The sequence below is a fragment of the Drosophila innubila genome, assembly GCF_004354385.1.
Source record: "Drosophila innubila isolate TH190305 chromosome 3L unlocalized genomic scaffold, UK_Dinn_1.0 0_D_3L, whole genome shotgun sequence".
NCBI lineage: Eukaryota > Metazoa > Arthropoda > Insecta > Diptera > Drosophilidae > Drosophila > Drosophila innubila.
Genome location: NW_022995376.1, coordinates 26,245,547 through 26,262,501, shown reverse-complemented (window position 1 = coordinate 26,262,501; position 16,955 = coordinate 26,245,547). Strand labels below are relative to the sequence as shown.

Genomic DNA, 16,955 nt, shown 5'->3' with positions numbered 1-16,955 from the left:
TTTTGATAGGGGTAATAAATTTATTGTGGTTGAACACGCTCGTGCTAATCAAAGCACTTTGGTATCTTGAGCATGGGGAAGAACAAAGCAGGGAAAATTGCAGGTACTAAGCAGGATGAAAAAAGTAAATAACGCGTGTAGAATATTACTCCATCAGGCACAAGGCGAAGCCTGTAACAGGGTTTGACAGTTTTAGCTGATGTCAGGCAATAGCCTGCCACCAGGCGTTCAACCAAAAATCCAGTTGTCGGAAATGTGTCTCCTAGTCAGCCTCCTTCTCCTGAAAGGTCTAGCAAGATCAACTGCAAGGCAATTTGAATGGGCAACGGGCCGCGCTCTGTTTCTTTCAGCAAAGTTGCTTACTGTTGAGCACACAGACTGAACACCAAGGTCCCGATAAATAGTAACGTCTCTTACATATCTCGGCGAATCGACGATCCGTCGTAAGATTTGGCTCTGATAAAATTCTATCCTTTTTAGAGATTAGTTGCAGGCCGTGCCCCAAATGTTGACACCCCAGGTAAGGGTGGGAGAAATAATTGCCTTAAAAAGCCGGATCTTGGCTGCCAGTGAAAGCCCACTTCGCGGCCTGAGGAGTCAGTCCATCTTCCTGCACTTAGCACGCACAGTTGCGCAAGCCTTAAGGATGTGCGGCTTCCAGGTGAGGCGACGGTCAAGGGCAATACCTGGGTATTTTACTTCCTGAAGATGCTGGATTCTGGTGCCATTGAGGGAAATTTGAGTCGGGTTAACAGCAATATTCCATCGCGAAGTCCAGCACTCATATTCACTAATGAATTCTTGCACAACAGCAGACGCAGACCTCCTGCAAGGGCTGGTGACAAGAAAAGCCGAATCATCAGCATAAGTGGCAGTGAGCGTTCGTCGGGAGTCGAGAGAAGGAAGATCCGAAGTGAATATGTTATACAGGACTGGCTCGAGAACGCTTCCGTGAGGGACTCCAGCGGATATCATCCTGGGCGATGATTTCGTTTCGCGGACGTCAACTACAAATGAGCACCCGAGGAGAAAGGATCTAATGGACCACCACAGCTGGGGCGGAAGATGCGGCATCAACTTGTACAAGAGACCATCATGCCAGACTCTCTCAAACGCTTGTTTAACATCAAGGAAGACACCAGAACAGTACTTTCTTCCTTCGATGGCCTTAATAATGTGATTCACCACCCTGTGACACTGCTCAATGGCACTATGACTCGCTCGAAAGCCAAATTGATGATTTGGGAGAGCTTCTTCAAAGGCGTCAATGCTAATCAGCCTACGCAGGAGCACTCTCTCAAACATTTTGAAAAAAGTTGGGAGCAAGCTTATGGGGCGGAAAGCATCAGGAGTGTTATGACTCAAGCTTTTCTTGGGAATCATCACGATAAGCGCCCTTTTCCATTGTGGAGGGAAATGCGATAATTGAAGCATGGCATTGAAGATATTAGTAAGGGCAGCAACGGCTTCATCGGGTAAGGCTTTAATGGTTTTGTTTGGCTTGAGGCGCTTTATTTGCTTAACAACTTTAGGCACATAGATTGGGTAAATGTCAACAATAGGGCCAGGGACAACTCCGGAGAGAGTAGTTGTGGCGAGCACTTCATCATCAGTAGCCAGGTCAAATGGAGTAAGCCTCTCGCAAAGGTCGTTGGCAAATTCCTCAGCAATGTCTGAGTCGGATCGGGCCCAGGTCCCATCCCTGCGGAGGAGGGAAATCCTACGCATGGGCTGTTTCTTGAGGCCTCGTGTGCACTTCCAAAGCGCGAAGCCTCTGTTTTGATTTGGGTCAATAGCTCGCAGCATATCGACAAGGAATTCCGATTTGGCCTCAAAAAGCGCTGTCGGTAGGAGACTGGTAGCCACCTTGAACTCAACCAACGACGTCTGAGCTCAAGTTTTCGCCGAAGGAGAGCCAAGATCTCAGGCTTAGGAGGAGTTCGACGAGGCCCAGAAGGAGAAGCATTTCTGTTATTTACCATAGAAGCAGCAGCCGCAGCATGAATTTTCATTCGTGGAGTTCAGTAAGCAGGGAAGATCTTCAGCTAACAAGGAGGTCAGCTTGTTCTTGAACAGCCTTATGCTAGAGCCACGAGGAAGTAGCCGAGGTTTGCCACTATGAATGCCACAAAATGAGCTCCAGAGATTCCAGCATAGACCGCGAAGTCATTGGCAGATGGATTTCTACTTCTATCGTTAGGGAAATGTGTAGGTCCGCCAGTAGCTAGAATTTGAATCCTAGAGCTAGCGACGCAAGAGAGCAGAGCGGAGCTTCTGGCGCCAACCGCAAACTTTTCCAGAGCGAATGCATTTGTCCGAAAGCTGTTCAAAAAGCAAAGAGAATTCACCAGGAGACCAAGATTGTGTGTGTCCAGGAGGACAACAGATTGCAGTGATCACAATATTGCCAAGGTCCGTGGTAACCATGGCGACAACAGACTGTTAATGCGCTTGTTCAATTGTGAAATGCTCGCAGTAGCTAATGCTGGAACGGATCAATAAGATTCTAAAGTAAGAGCGGCTGTTAAAGTGAGTCTCACTGATAAGCATTACATCAATATTGTTAGTCTGGAGGAAAAGCTCCAATTCACGTGCCTTGGCATTAAGGCTATTGGCGTTCCAAAGCGCAATGTTCACTCCGAAGCTAGTCTCGCTGAACGCGAGAAGAAGGAGGAAAAGCAGAGATCGATGAAGAAAGTGGCAGAGGTGCAGATGACGATTGACCAGGCAGGAGGGACATGACCGTGCCCATAACCTGCATAAGCAAAGATATCATTTGGTCCAAGCGAGAAAGAAGCTTCTCCATTGAGGATGATTGAGAATGCGCATCTCTTTGTTGAGCAGCCTGAAGGCTTAGTATCTGCTGTAGCAGTCGATCCTGAGCAGGCTGATGAGTCACTGGGACGGCACTGATGGAAACCTGAGATGAAGTAGAAGGCGCAGCCGCAAGGGGAGGGCGAGCGGACGATCTTAAAGCAGCAGGGGTTCCCAAGCCGGGCCATTGAGAGGGGTCATGAACAACCGAGAAGCTGAAGCTAGACTGCTGCTCTTCACGTCCAGGGGATTGAGCTGGGTGCTTGGGGCGAGGAGGTTCCATACGTTGGTACGTGGCAGAGGTGGCTGAACTGGGCGCTGAATCAGGACTGGTTTCGGGTGAGCTTTACCTTTCCGGTTGCTGACAGCTTCCAGATAAGCAGGGCAACCGCGATAGCTAGAGGCGTGATTAGATCCGCAGTTAATACAGTAAAATTGGTCTTGGCTCTTAGCAGGGCATATGGCATTCTCCTTAACGTCATGAGGACCTTCGCATTTAGCGCATTTCAATGACTTGGAGCAGTAAGATCGGGTATGGCTAAACTCCTGACACCGATAGCATCTCGGAACATCCTCGCGTCTGTTGGGTGGCTTAAAAGCGACGACTTGGTGATTAATTAATCAACTTGTTGTTAGAGGCCGGTTCAAGCCCAATAAAAAATACATTCAGTTTTGTGCCAGAGGTCCTAGAAGTAGCATTGTGAATATTGCGAACCTTATGATCCAGAGCAGAAAGGTCACTTGAGATGTCCTGCTTGTCGGTAGTCGCATGCACCAAAGTTTGAAGGTCAGGAGATAAGAGAGTGGAGGTAAGGTTATCGCTAAAAGAAATCGGTTTGCTGGTGGACGGCCTAGAGAAGGGAGTGTCCAGCTTCTTCTTGCTTCTTAGACGCTTGAGCTTGCTCGGCAGCAGTTTGGCTAATCCAGCCAGGCGCACGGGAGTCATAGAAGGGTTCGAATCAGATAGCTCAGTTGACGTTTCAGTAACAGGACTAGCTGTTATGTGCGGAAGAGGACCATGAACAAATCCAGCCGCAATAGCAGGGAAGCGATCCTAGGCAGCTAAAAACTCCTTGTCATCGCTTGACAAATTCTCATCAAGAAGAGTGTTAGAAGAGCGCTTTGCAGCGAACTCAGAAAACCGAGTCATGACACTCATAATCTTGGAATCATCGCGAGCACCTGGCGGGTTAAGGCGATAGGTGTCTGCAGACATCGTTGACCTAGTATCCGAACCAGCCAAAGATTCACATTCCGAATCAGAGCTTGATAGCTCGGGAACATATCTTCCAGCATCAAATCGATGGGCCTTGGGCAGCGAAGATGCCAAAAGAGGCGCTTTGTCTAAGTAACTGTTAGGAACAGCTTCAGCAGAAACTGGGGAGATATTCATCGCAGCCAAGACAAGACAAGATCCACGGTCTAATAGGTCTAGATAAGATCTGTAGGAGAGCTAGAATCAAAGGAAAGAAAACTAATTTTGACCGAGCAGACTCTGATTCAAAATTATGGCACGTGTTACTAGACGAAGGCTTCACGATTTCTTATAGCAAAAAATAATAGCTTCCATTTGTTTCTTAATTAAGTATATTTAATCAATTCAAGTTTGGTTTTAATATTATTAAGCGAGTAAGCGAGCGCTTAAAAAACTTCGTGTTGTCTCTCTGTTCGATGTTTGTCTAGTGACGATATCGATCTCTTTTTGATAGCTTATAATTTCAATGTAATGCAACAACATTTATGTTAACTTAAAAGAATTAACTCAATCGATAATTACTCTCTGGACGTTAAGTTTTAAATATGAATATAAATTTAATTTGGCGGCAACAGCACGAAACGAAAAAAAAAAATTCAACAGAATTATTAAATAACGAGATTTGGCACAGAAATAAAATGTTTTCAGCTTTTCAATTTTTTTTAGGAAAAAATCTGAGACCTAATAGAGATCTAGACTCTACATTCTAGAGTCGAACTGACTCTAGCTTTTAAATTGTTCTTATAATTTGAATATGAAATTTTCTATGTCGATTTATGGGCGGTAAAGGGGGCGTGGCCGAATTATGAAACAAACTTGACCTGCTTGCAATATAGAGTTACATACAAAGTTTGGTGTCTCTAGCTCTAATAGTCTCGGAGATCTAGAAGTTCATACAGACGTTAGGACGCCAGGACGTCAGGACAGACGGACATTGCTATATCGACTCGGCTATTGATGCTGATCAAGAATATATATACTCAAGGGCGTAGGTTAAAAAAGGGATTAGAAAAAGCAATATTCTATGCCCCAAAATTATTGAATAAAATAAAATTGATATTAGGTGTGTTCTACAAATTTATAATAGCTATAAAGCATCCGAAAAGCAATTGTTGGTTTTCCTGAAAAAAAGAAACCATTGCTTTCAATTGTCTAAAAAAATTTCAGAGGTTTGACAAATTAAATATTTATTGAATGGAACTAAAATATGTTTAAATTGAATAAGAATGAACATTTCTCTTCAAAATCCTTAGAGATTTCTTGAACACACCTGTAAAGCAAATTTAAAATTTTTTTTTACCAAATACTTCAATATTTCAAAATTTTTTTAATATTTTCTGTATCTTTTATCTTTTTGAATAGTACCACAGATGAAATAGATACTCAAAACCTTAAGAGGTTTGATAACTATATCATAGATATTTTGACGTAAAATATATAGAAATTAATGTGAAATTTGAAATGATCTCTTTGATAAAATGTAAGGAAACATTGAAAACCGGCCCTGAGTGGATTTAGGAAGTTAAAAGTTTGTTAGCCATGAGAATAGGGGGGCAACTAATTTACTATTAAGCGCACAGACTCCAATACTTTGGGCAGATCGAGTTTAAATATGTACCACGCCCCTTTCCGCCCCGAAAATCTAGAAAAACCACCACACATATACATATATCGTTGATTTTTTTTTGTTTTCTAATATAGTATTATTACACATCTAAAATCAAATTTAAACGCAATAAGTAAATCTAGAAAACCACCACACATATAGATATATCGTTGTTTTTTTTTGTTATCTAATATAGTATTATTACATATCTAAAATCATAATTAAGCGCAAAAAGATGTTGTGACTAGTGCAATGATCTTTTGGATCACCTGAATATACCTGAATAACATTGCAAATTGAACTCGGCGAAGATACTTTGTTTTGTTATGAAATGTACAGTAGTATTTTTGTAGTATATCACTTACGCCTTGAATATTTAGATATCATTTCAATTGAGTTAAATGCTCATTGGTTGTCAAAATGGTCTGCGAACTAGATTATTCAAAAGAGCGGCGCTGGGAAGGTGACTATTTAAAGGTATCGTATAATGAGCTTGCATGATCCATTCCATACTTAAATAAACCTTAGGAAAAGTGCATAGAGGTTGGTGTAGAAGAGGAATATAACCTGTACCAGATTCGCCTTCGCCTCTATTATCTGGGCGTTTTTCTATTTTTGCATTGGCTGGTAGCCCTGCTGCACAGCGGTTTCTTGTTGGTGACATGCGAGGTGAGTTATTCTTACAATTGGATTCTTTATAAGCATGGGAAAAACGTTTCTGTTTGGTTATACAGCACAAAGATTTGATTTACATGGATGTTTTATGTTATTTGGTAGCCTGTTTGCTTATTACCGCACTGATGTCCATCAACCTAAGGAAGGAGCTGGCAAAAAGGCGCATTTGGATAATGTATGTGACCTCAGTGATTGCAGTGTTAATTCTGGTCGCCGTGGGTATGTATCATAGAAAATATCTGTCACAGTATTCGATACTATTTAAATCTTCTCAAAGATCTTTTAATAAATGTCTACCACTATCATAAGAACGATTGGATTACAGGTTCATTCTACGACACCTACGTTATTCTAACGATCTTCATGTTTCTCCCGATACCAAATATTTTGGCGCCTCTTGCGCTCGGAATTGTGGTATCAAGTATTTATATTCTGTACTACTTTTACTACGTAGCATCTAAATACCGATATGAGATATCCAATGTGACTCATGTCAGTCCAATGATAGCGGATATCTCCCATCAGTTTTGCCTTAATCTGCTGGGTGTTTTTTTCCGGGTGATGCGCGAGATCCTTGTGCGTTCTTCGTTTCTTGATCGACATCAGTTCGTGATGGAGGACATCTGGCTGAGGAATGCTCGAGCTCAAGAAAAAGTATTTCTTCACAGCATTCTGCCACAACAAATTTCACAGCCTATCCAAGACGACATTCGCAATCGCATTGCACTCGGCGAGAAGCATCGCAACGTACAAATTTTCAGCATTGGGGAACGAATTATGTCCATTCAAAATCACCCCGATGTGACCATTCTATATGCCGATATTGTCAACTACACTCATTTAACCACAACGTTGTCCGTCAAGACCCTTGTTACTCTTTTACATAATCTATATGCTCGATTCGATAAGGCCGCCTCTCACTTCACCGTGCAGCGTATTAAGTTCCTGGGCGATTGCTACTATTGTGTGGCGGGTCTTATAACTCCTAATCCTGACCACGCCAAATGTTGTGTCGAGATGGGTCTCTGTATGATCCAACAAATTCGTGAAGTCAGGTTCGTATATTCATCAATTCGATAGATATATAACATTTAAGTTATCCATTTTTAATGATTGATTTCTTAGAGACTCTCAAAAAGTTGATATTAATATTCGCGTTGGTGTTCATTCGGGAGGATTGTTTGCCGGAGTTCTTGGAGCGACTAAATTGCAATACGACATTTGGGGTGGGCACTTGTCCCTACTAATTGAAATTACATATATAACATAGAATAACTTATTTAAAATAGGTTCAGATGTGGTGATTGCCAATCGTCTGGAGGCTACCGGTGTGCCTGGCCATATTCATATCAGCGAAAGGACCCTTCAATTGATGTTGGATCACACTTACACGATACTTTCCGGCACTGAAGCAGCGATTAATGATCTCTATCTCAAAAAACATGGTATTTTCACATATCTCATTCCCCCAACGGAAACCTCCGAGCAAATGAGCTTCAGTTTTAGTAGTGATGATTTAGAGTCTATGTCTATATCTAGATCTATGAGCCTAAAATCTGTCAGCCTAAGATCTGAGTTAAATGATAGTAGAATATCACAGGAACTGCGCAATGAGTTTCAAAAGATGCCGGTAGGTCCTTTAAGGTAAGTGATAAGAAGTAAGAGTACTCTAGTCGATAATGCGCGACTGCAAGATACCCTGCGCCCAAGCTTTTTATACTCTACATATATCGTCTTTTGCCTTTACGATAAATGAAATTTTAATACTGTTTGTCTTGACTGACTGACTGATATTCGCGGAATTCAAACGGTAATCCCCAAGGAGGATGACATTTGGGCACAACATTTCGACCATTTCTTTCTATGGCAGCTATATGATATGGGGAACCAATTTAAAGCAACTTCTATCTGGATATATAAGACCAAAAACATAAAAATTACTTTTTGCGCAGTGCCGAATGCCAATTTTCGTTTTTTTTTTTTTAATAAGGAGAAAAAGAACACATAAATTTAATAAGCCTTGCTAATTTAATTAATTTAACCTAGTTTAACCGAGAATTAAAAAAAAAATTCAAAACTAAGCTGTCTGGCAACCCTGGCTATTTCTGCAACGCAAAACAAAATTTTCTGGCAGCCCCGGTTATTTTAGTCTCTCAAAAGCTGTCTGCTACAAAGGCTTACTGCTATGTCACGTTATGGCTGTTGTCATATTTCAACTCTTCGTAATATGCATATATACACTTATTTGTTAATACCTTGAGAATGTGAACTTTTACAGATATGTGTGATATATCAAAAAACGCGGACTATAATACAAAAAAATTTGATAAAGATGTTGAATGCCATTTTTTCTAAAATCGACAAAATGTAAACAAAAACATTTTTCACCTGTAAAATTTTACCTGTCCATTTTTGAAAAAAAGTAAAAGGGTACGCCTAAAAGCCCCCAATCTTAGCTGACCAACGATATATAGGGCATATCTGTAGCTTATATGGCTTGAAAATTAATTTTAATTTTTCCCGCTGAGCTAGCGGTTTTTTCAAAAAGTCGTAGAACAAACATTTATAGATTTTCGAAGAGGGATAAATCACCATCATCCCAACTAAGCTTTTTTAGCGATTTGATACAAACAAACAAACTGACTTTTCATTTCTTTGTGAGAAGTCCACTATAATATTTAAATTTAATTATCTCTTTAACTAGTTTTCGGATTTGGGTGATCGAGGCATCAATCGATCAATCAATTGTCCCAACGGCCACATTAGCTGCAATCATTGAAAATTTTCCCCGCCCACTTACACCCCCTAATCTCATGAACCAGGTGAGTTAGCAAAAGTTTTGGTCTGCCATACTGCTTGCTAGGACTGTAGCTGTATATATTGCTACTCGCCTTTCGCACGCTTCGTACTGCTTTCGTCACTAGCGCGAACTGCCGTCCGCAGTGATTTTGTTATTCGGTTACGAAAAATCTGTTTGTAGGCTCCCGGTTTTGAAAAAACTTAATCATTTCCGTTCACAAAAAAAAAAAAAAACAGTTATAGAAATGTATTACAAATTTTAATATATAAACAAAAAATTTTTGATTTTATACAAGATTTATTTAAGTTTTTAGACCCCGTACTTAAAAAAAGTACAGGGGTCTATTGGGTTTGTTTTACCGAATATGTGCGTAACAGGTAGAAGGAGGCGTGGCAGACCCTATAAAGTATATATATTCTTGATCAGCATCAATAGTCGAGTCGATATAGCAATGTCCGTCTGTCTGTCTGTCTGTCTGTCCGTCTGTCTGTCTGTCTGTCTGTCTGTCTGTCTGTCTGTATGAACACCTAGATCTCGGAGACTATAAGAGCTAGAGACACCAAACTTGGTATGTAGGTTCCTCTATACTGCAGGCAGATCAAGTTTGTTTCAAAAATCAGCCACGCCCCCTTAACCGCCTGCAAATCTACATTAAAAATTTCATATCCAAATTATAAGAGCATTTTGAAAGCCAGAAATTCCAGATTTTGCACAGATGAAGATATAATTGTCCTAAATTTTTGCTGAAAATTTCATTCTGATCGCACAGTAAATAGCGAAGATATTTAAATAATAAATTTTGCTGTTAAATTCGTTGATGGCGCGTTGACAGTAATTAAAACTTGAATATCTTGATAAAACAAAAAATTTATATTAATATATTATATAACAAATTGGCGTCCATTCAGACGTGAGCTTCGGTGGCGCAGTGTACTGAGTCGCGGAGTCGGACAGTGCTCGTGGGTTCGAGTCCTGCCGTGGGCGAAAGATTTTTAATTTATTTATGTTTGAATTCAATTTCATTTTATATTAAAACAAACTCAGTGCTTATTTAAAATGTAATATTAACATTAAATGTGAAAATATAAATTATTTCTTTTACTTTTTAATTGAGCACTAAAACAAGCAATATGGCCATTTAGGAGGATAAAGACATAAGTGAGAGTGGCTCAACACTTTGAGCCTTTGTCTTTTGAAAATTTTTGCAATTTTGTCGGGTTCGATTCCGGCGGGAACAACTTTTTTTCCAGCTGAATTTAAGCTTTTTTTTTTAATTTTTACAATTTATTGAAATTGTTATTTATGAATGTTATACTGACATTTAATATTGAATACATGTTTAAAAATTTCATTTAAATAATTTTACATTGGTATTTATATAAAGTTTCTTTTGGAAAAAAGGACCCCATTACAAGTGTAATGGCCTCCACGTGGTGTTCCCTGGGTGCCGATAAAATTTTTAATTATATCGGAAGCAAATTCGAGCGGCGACAAATTGAATATATAAGAGTTTATGGTAATCTTAAATATTATTTAGTTTTTAGAAGTGACTGATTTTGGATAGTAAGTACGGGGTCTCCGACAGTCGAGTATGCTCGACTGTAGCACCGGCCGACTAGTTTATATTCAGTTATTCTGTGTGGAGTCAAATCGTTATAATAACAATTTTTATATCCATTACAAATGGGAAAAAATGCGTATAATGGATTTGATGGAATGTGTGTAATAGGCAGAAGGAGGCGTGGCAGACAGATTCAGTATGTCTGTTCATCAGTAATAGCAGCCGAGTCGATAAAGCCCTGTTTGTTTGTATGAACGCGTCGATCTCAGAAACTATAAGAGCTAAAGTCGAGTTTTAGTACAAAAAAACTTTTTTTGTTTTAAGATTTCTTAACCTTCATCTGGCCTTATTTGGTTAAAATTGGTTTACTGGCTGTCATTGAAACAATCAGGGACATCTCTTAATTTGTCGAAAATTTAATAAAGGCATCAAGTTTTCGGCGTACCCAACTGTATATAAGTGCCTGTCCTCAGGGTATCCTACAGACAAGAAACTGGAGTACACCCGCACCTCAGTGAGAGCGAATCGAGACGCCCCCGTTCTATTTTTATTTTTAGTATGGATATCAATTAACTATTGCGAAGTCAAGATAAGATTTTACGGTTGGTACCAGAAAGTATCATAGTGAATATAACCGAATCCGGAACTAAAAGCTATCTTTTTTCGATTTAATTCCCTTCTTTTTTTTTTTGCGTGATGCTTGAGCTACTAAAATTGGTTGGTAGCTCCAGGTTTCATATTGAAGGACAGACAGACAGACATGGCAATATAGACACTACTTTTAATAAATATCGAGAATATTTGTTCTGTAATATTTGTTAATAGGATATATTAAAAAAGGGCACAGGATTTCTGCTTAACTTTGAATATTGTTTAACTAATCCGTCAACCACCTACAAAACTCCTGCAGTTTAAAGGACAGAATAAAACATTTTTTTAACTGGGAAGATCACAAAGAAGCGAAGAAGAGCGACAATGAAAATCAGGCATTATTAAGATTTTTCTTTTTGGATTTTAAAGATCCCCGTCTAGAATATAATTATATCCGACAACCCGATTACATGCTTAAGTACAGCATTCTTCTGGCATGGTGCATGTCCCTTAGCCTTATAACTATCGAATTGGTCTTTAGCCAAAAAGCGCACGAAAATGGATATTACATAGGATCTGCTGTGATACTGAGTTTAAGTATTCTTCTTATAATCACGTGGTATAAGAAGATTTGCTATTGGCGGAATTCCGAAGAGGGGCATAAGTACAGCGCCGTTAGCTGTCTTCTATTTCGAATTGCAGAGAACATTCAACGAAGTCTCATAAAACGTGTGTGCATCTACATGTTCACCATAATAGTGTACTTCTTAATCATATTTATCATGCTGGTAAGTAGTTGGTAGATCAATTGTTATGGTAGCTTAATTATTATGAGTTTTTTTCTAAATTTAATTAGATGGAATGTGACCTACAAGAGTTCGAAGTAATGCATATTGAGAGCAAACTGTATCTGTATGAAATGGATTCCCAATTATGTTTTCAGCCTTGGGTTCTCACCAATATGTTGTGTCTAATCATAGGCATGAGTTTGATATTCACACGAATTCCATTTACTATGAAAGTTGGCGTTACCATATTTGAGGTTATCGTTTACATGGTTCTGGTGTTTTTCCAGTTTGAATATATTGTTCATCATAGTCTAACAACCAACCCCTTCTTTTTAGCTGAATATGCACACGCCATTCTAATTTTAATTAGTTTTTTAAGCCTTTATCTCATGGAGCGACAGACTGAGTTCAATAACAAGATAAACTTCAAGTGAGTAGTTGGAAATTTATCTCATTTTCAGGTGCTGAATTTAACATTTCATCCGGTTAGCTTAGGTGGAGGGTTGAGCTAAAAAGGAAACAGAGGGAGGCCAGGTTAGCCGATCAATCTATATCTATTCTATTGCACAATATATTGCCTACTCATGTTGGTAAGTTCGTTCAAATATGAGGAGTCACACTTATTATAGTATTTTATATCATATACCTAGTCGATATCTATCTGACCTCACTAGCCAGGCACGAGCTTTACTATGAGAGCTATGATATGGTGGCCGTCATGTTTGCTACACTCAAAAATTTTGAACTGGATTTGCCTAGTCTTCGGGTTTTGAACGAGATCATATCCGAATTTGACAGACTCGTAAGACATACAAGAAGTGGCTGTGGAAAACTTTTATTCTATATTTTCTTATAGTTGTCATTTTACAAGGACGATTATTCAGTGGAAAAGATAAAAATTGTAGGATGTACGTATATGGCAGCCTGTGGACTAGACTTACGTCTTTCTTCGACCACAAGTGAACGTCAAAGTCGGCACGAATCTATAGTTCAAGAGGGTAAGAAATAATTTTTTTTTTTAATCTATTGACACTACGTACTTGCTTCTGTTTTCTGTCGATATGCAGTTCTACGTGCACGACGTTCCATAAATTCCTTCCACAGGCATAGTAGGCAGCTGAAGAAGAGAAACGAGGATATCGTCTTTGTAATAACAGCCTTTGCTCTGGATTTAATGCGCACTCTTTGGATGTGTAATGCTCACTATAAGAGTATCCCAAGTGAACGTGAAATGTTCAGTGCCGATTTAAGGATTGGAATATCTAGTGGCGAGGTTATGGCCGGCGTGGTTGGTGCCTCACAGGTTCACTACGATATTTGGGGAAATGCAGTAAATATGGCTTCGCGAATGGACTCAACCGGAGTCACTGGACTCATACAAGTGACTGACGAGACAGCAGACATACTCCGCAAATGTGGAATTAAATGTAACTACCGTGGTATGACCTTCGTCAAAGGGCGAGGCATTTTACCAACCTTTTTCGTCGGAATCGACGAGAATTTTAACTTTCAATATTTTACTGAGAGCTGGACCACTGGACATTCTAGCAAGTCATCATATAGCTCATCAAATGAGTTATCTTTTGCTGAATAAAATGAACAATTAATTTTATCGGTATATCCTAATAATTTGCAGTCTTTGTTGCATGTGATTTTGTGAGTTTTAAAAGTTTTTATGTAAAAAAACATCGAGAAATGTGACTGATCCATTTTAATATGTAATACTAGGAGGCACAGCCCTGATCGCTTTATTCGCTCTTTTGTGACCGAACAACACGTAAATATTTTGGTTAGATTAACTAATGTTTTTATATTTTAGAAATTAATAGGAGTATCAAAAATAAGTGACCTATATCAAGTATATTGTTGCGATCTAGTAGGCTTAAGAGCTTGAAGTTAAAACTGTATCGACAGGAGCTGGAAGAAACTGTCTTACTTTCTAGTACTAACAAATAGTTGCTGCTAAAAAACCTGCTTCGAAAAGCCTTATACAAATTAAATAACACTATTCTCAATCCAGAGAAAGATTGTACCAATATGTTAAAAGTTATAAAATCTAAAAAAAATAAAATCTAATAAGAGCAATTTTGAGACACACTTGACGAGTCCTGAAGTGTGCTAAAAATTTCATCGAGATCAGTTAATAAACAGAGAAGATATTTGTTGAAAGGGTACGTTGTTGTGTGAATAATAGCTTGGATCTTAGAGACTACCCGAGCTACTGCCACCAAATTTGGTGGCAATACAAGTTTGCTTCAGAATTTTGCCACGCCGTGGCGCGCCACCCCAATTTCCCTCAAATTGAAATAAACTAAAATATCAATTAGAAGGACAATTTAATAGGTACAGATTTCAAATTCAGCATACATATAGAGTACCATCTTTATGATCGGTCACATGGGGCACGCCACTAAAATTTTGAAATAGATTATTTTTTGACAGACTACTGTCGAGTTGAAAATATTAATTTAGTGTAACTTTTTGATTTTTTTTAAATGGAAAAGCTGAACTTCGTGTTTTGATTAAACACTGTTTTTTGATGGGCAAAAAGGCAGAAAACAGTGGAAACATAGACATGGCTTGATAAGTATTACGGGGTCTCTGTTCCAGGTAAATCAACCATTTTCGATTGGTATTCCAACCTTAATCGCGGTCGTACGAGCACCGAAGATTCAAAACTTACGGGAAGACCAAAGGTATGATTATCTCGGAGATCATCAGACAAGTCCGTCAAATCGTGTTGACTGATCGAAGAGTCACAGTGCGTGGGGTTGCTGAGACTGTGGGCATATCAACTGGGTCGGCGGTTTTGATTTTGCATGACCATTTGCATATGAAAAAGCTCAATGTAAAATGGGTGCCGCATTTTCTTGATATTGAACAAGGAAAAACGAGTTGCCGATTCAATGTCCTGTTTGGACATGTATAACCGCAATCTAAGCGTGCTATTGCATCGATTTATCTCGATTGAGGAGACTTGGATTCAATACTGCATTCCGAAGTCCAATCGGTCGTCAGCTGAGTGGCGAGAGGCCGATGAAAGCCGTTCGAAGCGTGTGAAGGCAAGTCGATGGGCTGGGAAGGTTTTTGCCAGTGTATTTTAAGATGGACATGGTATATGGTACATCGATGTAATATCTTAAAAAGGGTGAAAAATGCAAAAAAAAAAAAAACTAGGGGCTTCCGCCCCCTGCTCGTTTCGCTCGCGGTGCTACAGTCGAGCATACACAGAAAAAAAATTATGTAAAAGGTGAGTAACTAATTACATTATATTCATACATACGTATGTATATTTAATGTATGTACATTTTATTTTGTACATGTGTGTAAAGGTGTCACCGGCAATAATTATAATAACAAACTAGTCGGCCGGTGCTACAGTCGAGCATACTCGACTGTCGGAGACCCCGTACTTACTATCCAAAATCAGTCACTTCTAAAAACTAAATAATATTTAAGATTACCATAAACTCTTATATATTCAATTTGTCGCCGCTCGAATTTGCTTCCGATATAATTAAAAATTTTATCGGCACCCAGGGAACACCACGTGGAGGCCATTACACTTGTAATGGGGTCCTTTTTTCCAAAAGAAACTTTATATAAATACCAATGTAAAATTATTTAAATGAAATTTTTAAACATGTATTCAATATTAAATGTCAGTATAACATTCATAAATAACAATTTCAATAAATTGTAAAAATTAAAAAAAAAAGCTTAAATTCAGCTGGAAAAAAAGTTGTTCCCGCCGGGAATCGAACCCGCGACAAAATTGCAAAAATTTTCAAAAGACAAAGGCTCAAAGTGTTGAGCCACTCTCGCACTTATGTCTTTATCCTCCTAAATTGCCATATTGCTTGTTTTAGTGCTCAATTAAAAAGTAAAAGAAATAATTTATATTTTCACATTTAATGTTAATATTACATTTTAAATAAGCACTGAGTTTGTTTTAATATAAAATGAAATTGAATTCAAACATAAATAAATTAAAAATCTTTCGCCCACGGCAGGACTCGAACCCACGAGCACTGTCCGACTCCGCGACTCAGTACACTGCGCCACCGAAGCTCACGTCTGAATGGACGCCAATTTGTTATATAATATATTAATATAAATTTTTTGTTTTATCAAGATATTCAAGTTTTAATTACTGTCAACGCGCCATCAACGAATTTAACAGCAAAATTTATTATTTAAATATCTTCGCTATTTACTGTGCGATCAGAATGAAATTTTCAGCAAAAATTTAGGACAATTATATCTTCATCTGTGCAAAATCTGGAATTTCTGGCTTTCAAAATGCTCTTATAATTTGGATATGAAATTTTTAATGTAGATTTGCAGGCGGTTAAGGGGGCGTGGCTGATTTTTGAAACAAACTTGATCTGCCTGCAGTATAGAGGAACCTACATACCAAGTTTGGTGTCTCTAGCTCTTATAGTCTCCGAGATCTAGGTGTTCATACAGACAGACAGACAGACAGACAGACAGACAGACGGACAGACAGACAGACAGACAGACGGACATTGCTATATCGACTCGACTATTGATGCTGATCAAGAATATATATACTTTATAGGGTCTGCCACGCCTCCTTCTACCTGTTACGCACATATTCGGTAAAACAAACCCAATAGACCCCTGTACTTTTTTTAAGTACGGGGTCTAAAAAAGTGAAGTGCTAATATACATACTTACATACGTATGTACGTACGGTTGTTTAAATATACATAATGTCAATGAGCAATTTATTATAAAACAACGTATTTAAAAAAGTGCCGGCGGCAAAACAACGCAATGTGCGATGTAATGAACAAAAAGAAACTGCATACATATATATGTATGTGAGTACGTACACACGA

General features: G+C 38.8%; 1 protein-coding gene across 1 annotated transcript; it reads left to right on the top strand.

Moving 5' to 3' along the window:
* Window positions 1-6,095: 6,095 nt before the first annotated feature.
* On the top strand, window positions 6,096-13,702 carry LOC117788543 (adenylyl cyclase X E-like). Its single transcript, XM_034627328.1, has 12 exons — window positions 6,096-6,152; window positions 6,204-6,344; window positions 6,410-6,569; window positions 6,628-7,405; window positions 7,476-7,576; window positions 7,640-7,994; window positions 11,622-12,090; window positions 12,159-12,520; window positions 12,586-12,680; window positions 12,741-12,892; window positions 12,947-13,088; window positions 13,158-13,702. Exons 1-12 carry the CDS (start codon window positions 6,096-6,098, stop codon window positions 13,682-13,684), a joined length of 3,339 nt encoding a protein of 1,112 aa, XP_034483219.1. The 3' UTR covers window positions 13,685-13,702.
* The last annotated feature ends 3,253 nt before the right edge of the window (window positions 13,703-16,955 follow it).

Coding starts and splice junctions, on each gene's coding strand:
- LOC117788543 (XM_034627328.1), top strand. CDS start 6,096: ATGGTCTGCGAACTAGATTATTCAAAAGAGCGGCGCTGGGAAGGTGAC. Junction 12,521..12,585: donor AATAACAAGATAAACTTCAA/GTGAGTAGTTGG, acceptor CGGTTAGCTTAG/GTGGAGGGTTGAGCTAAAAA. Junction 13,089..13,157: donor CGAATCTATAGTTCAAGAGG/GTAAGAAATAAT, acceptor GTCGATATGCAG/TTCTACGTGCACGACGTTCC.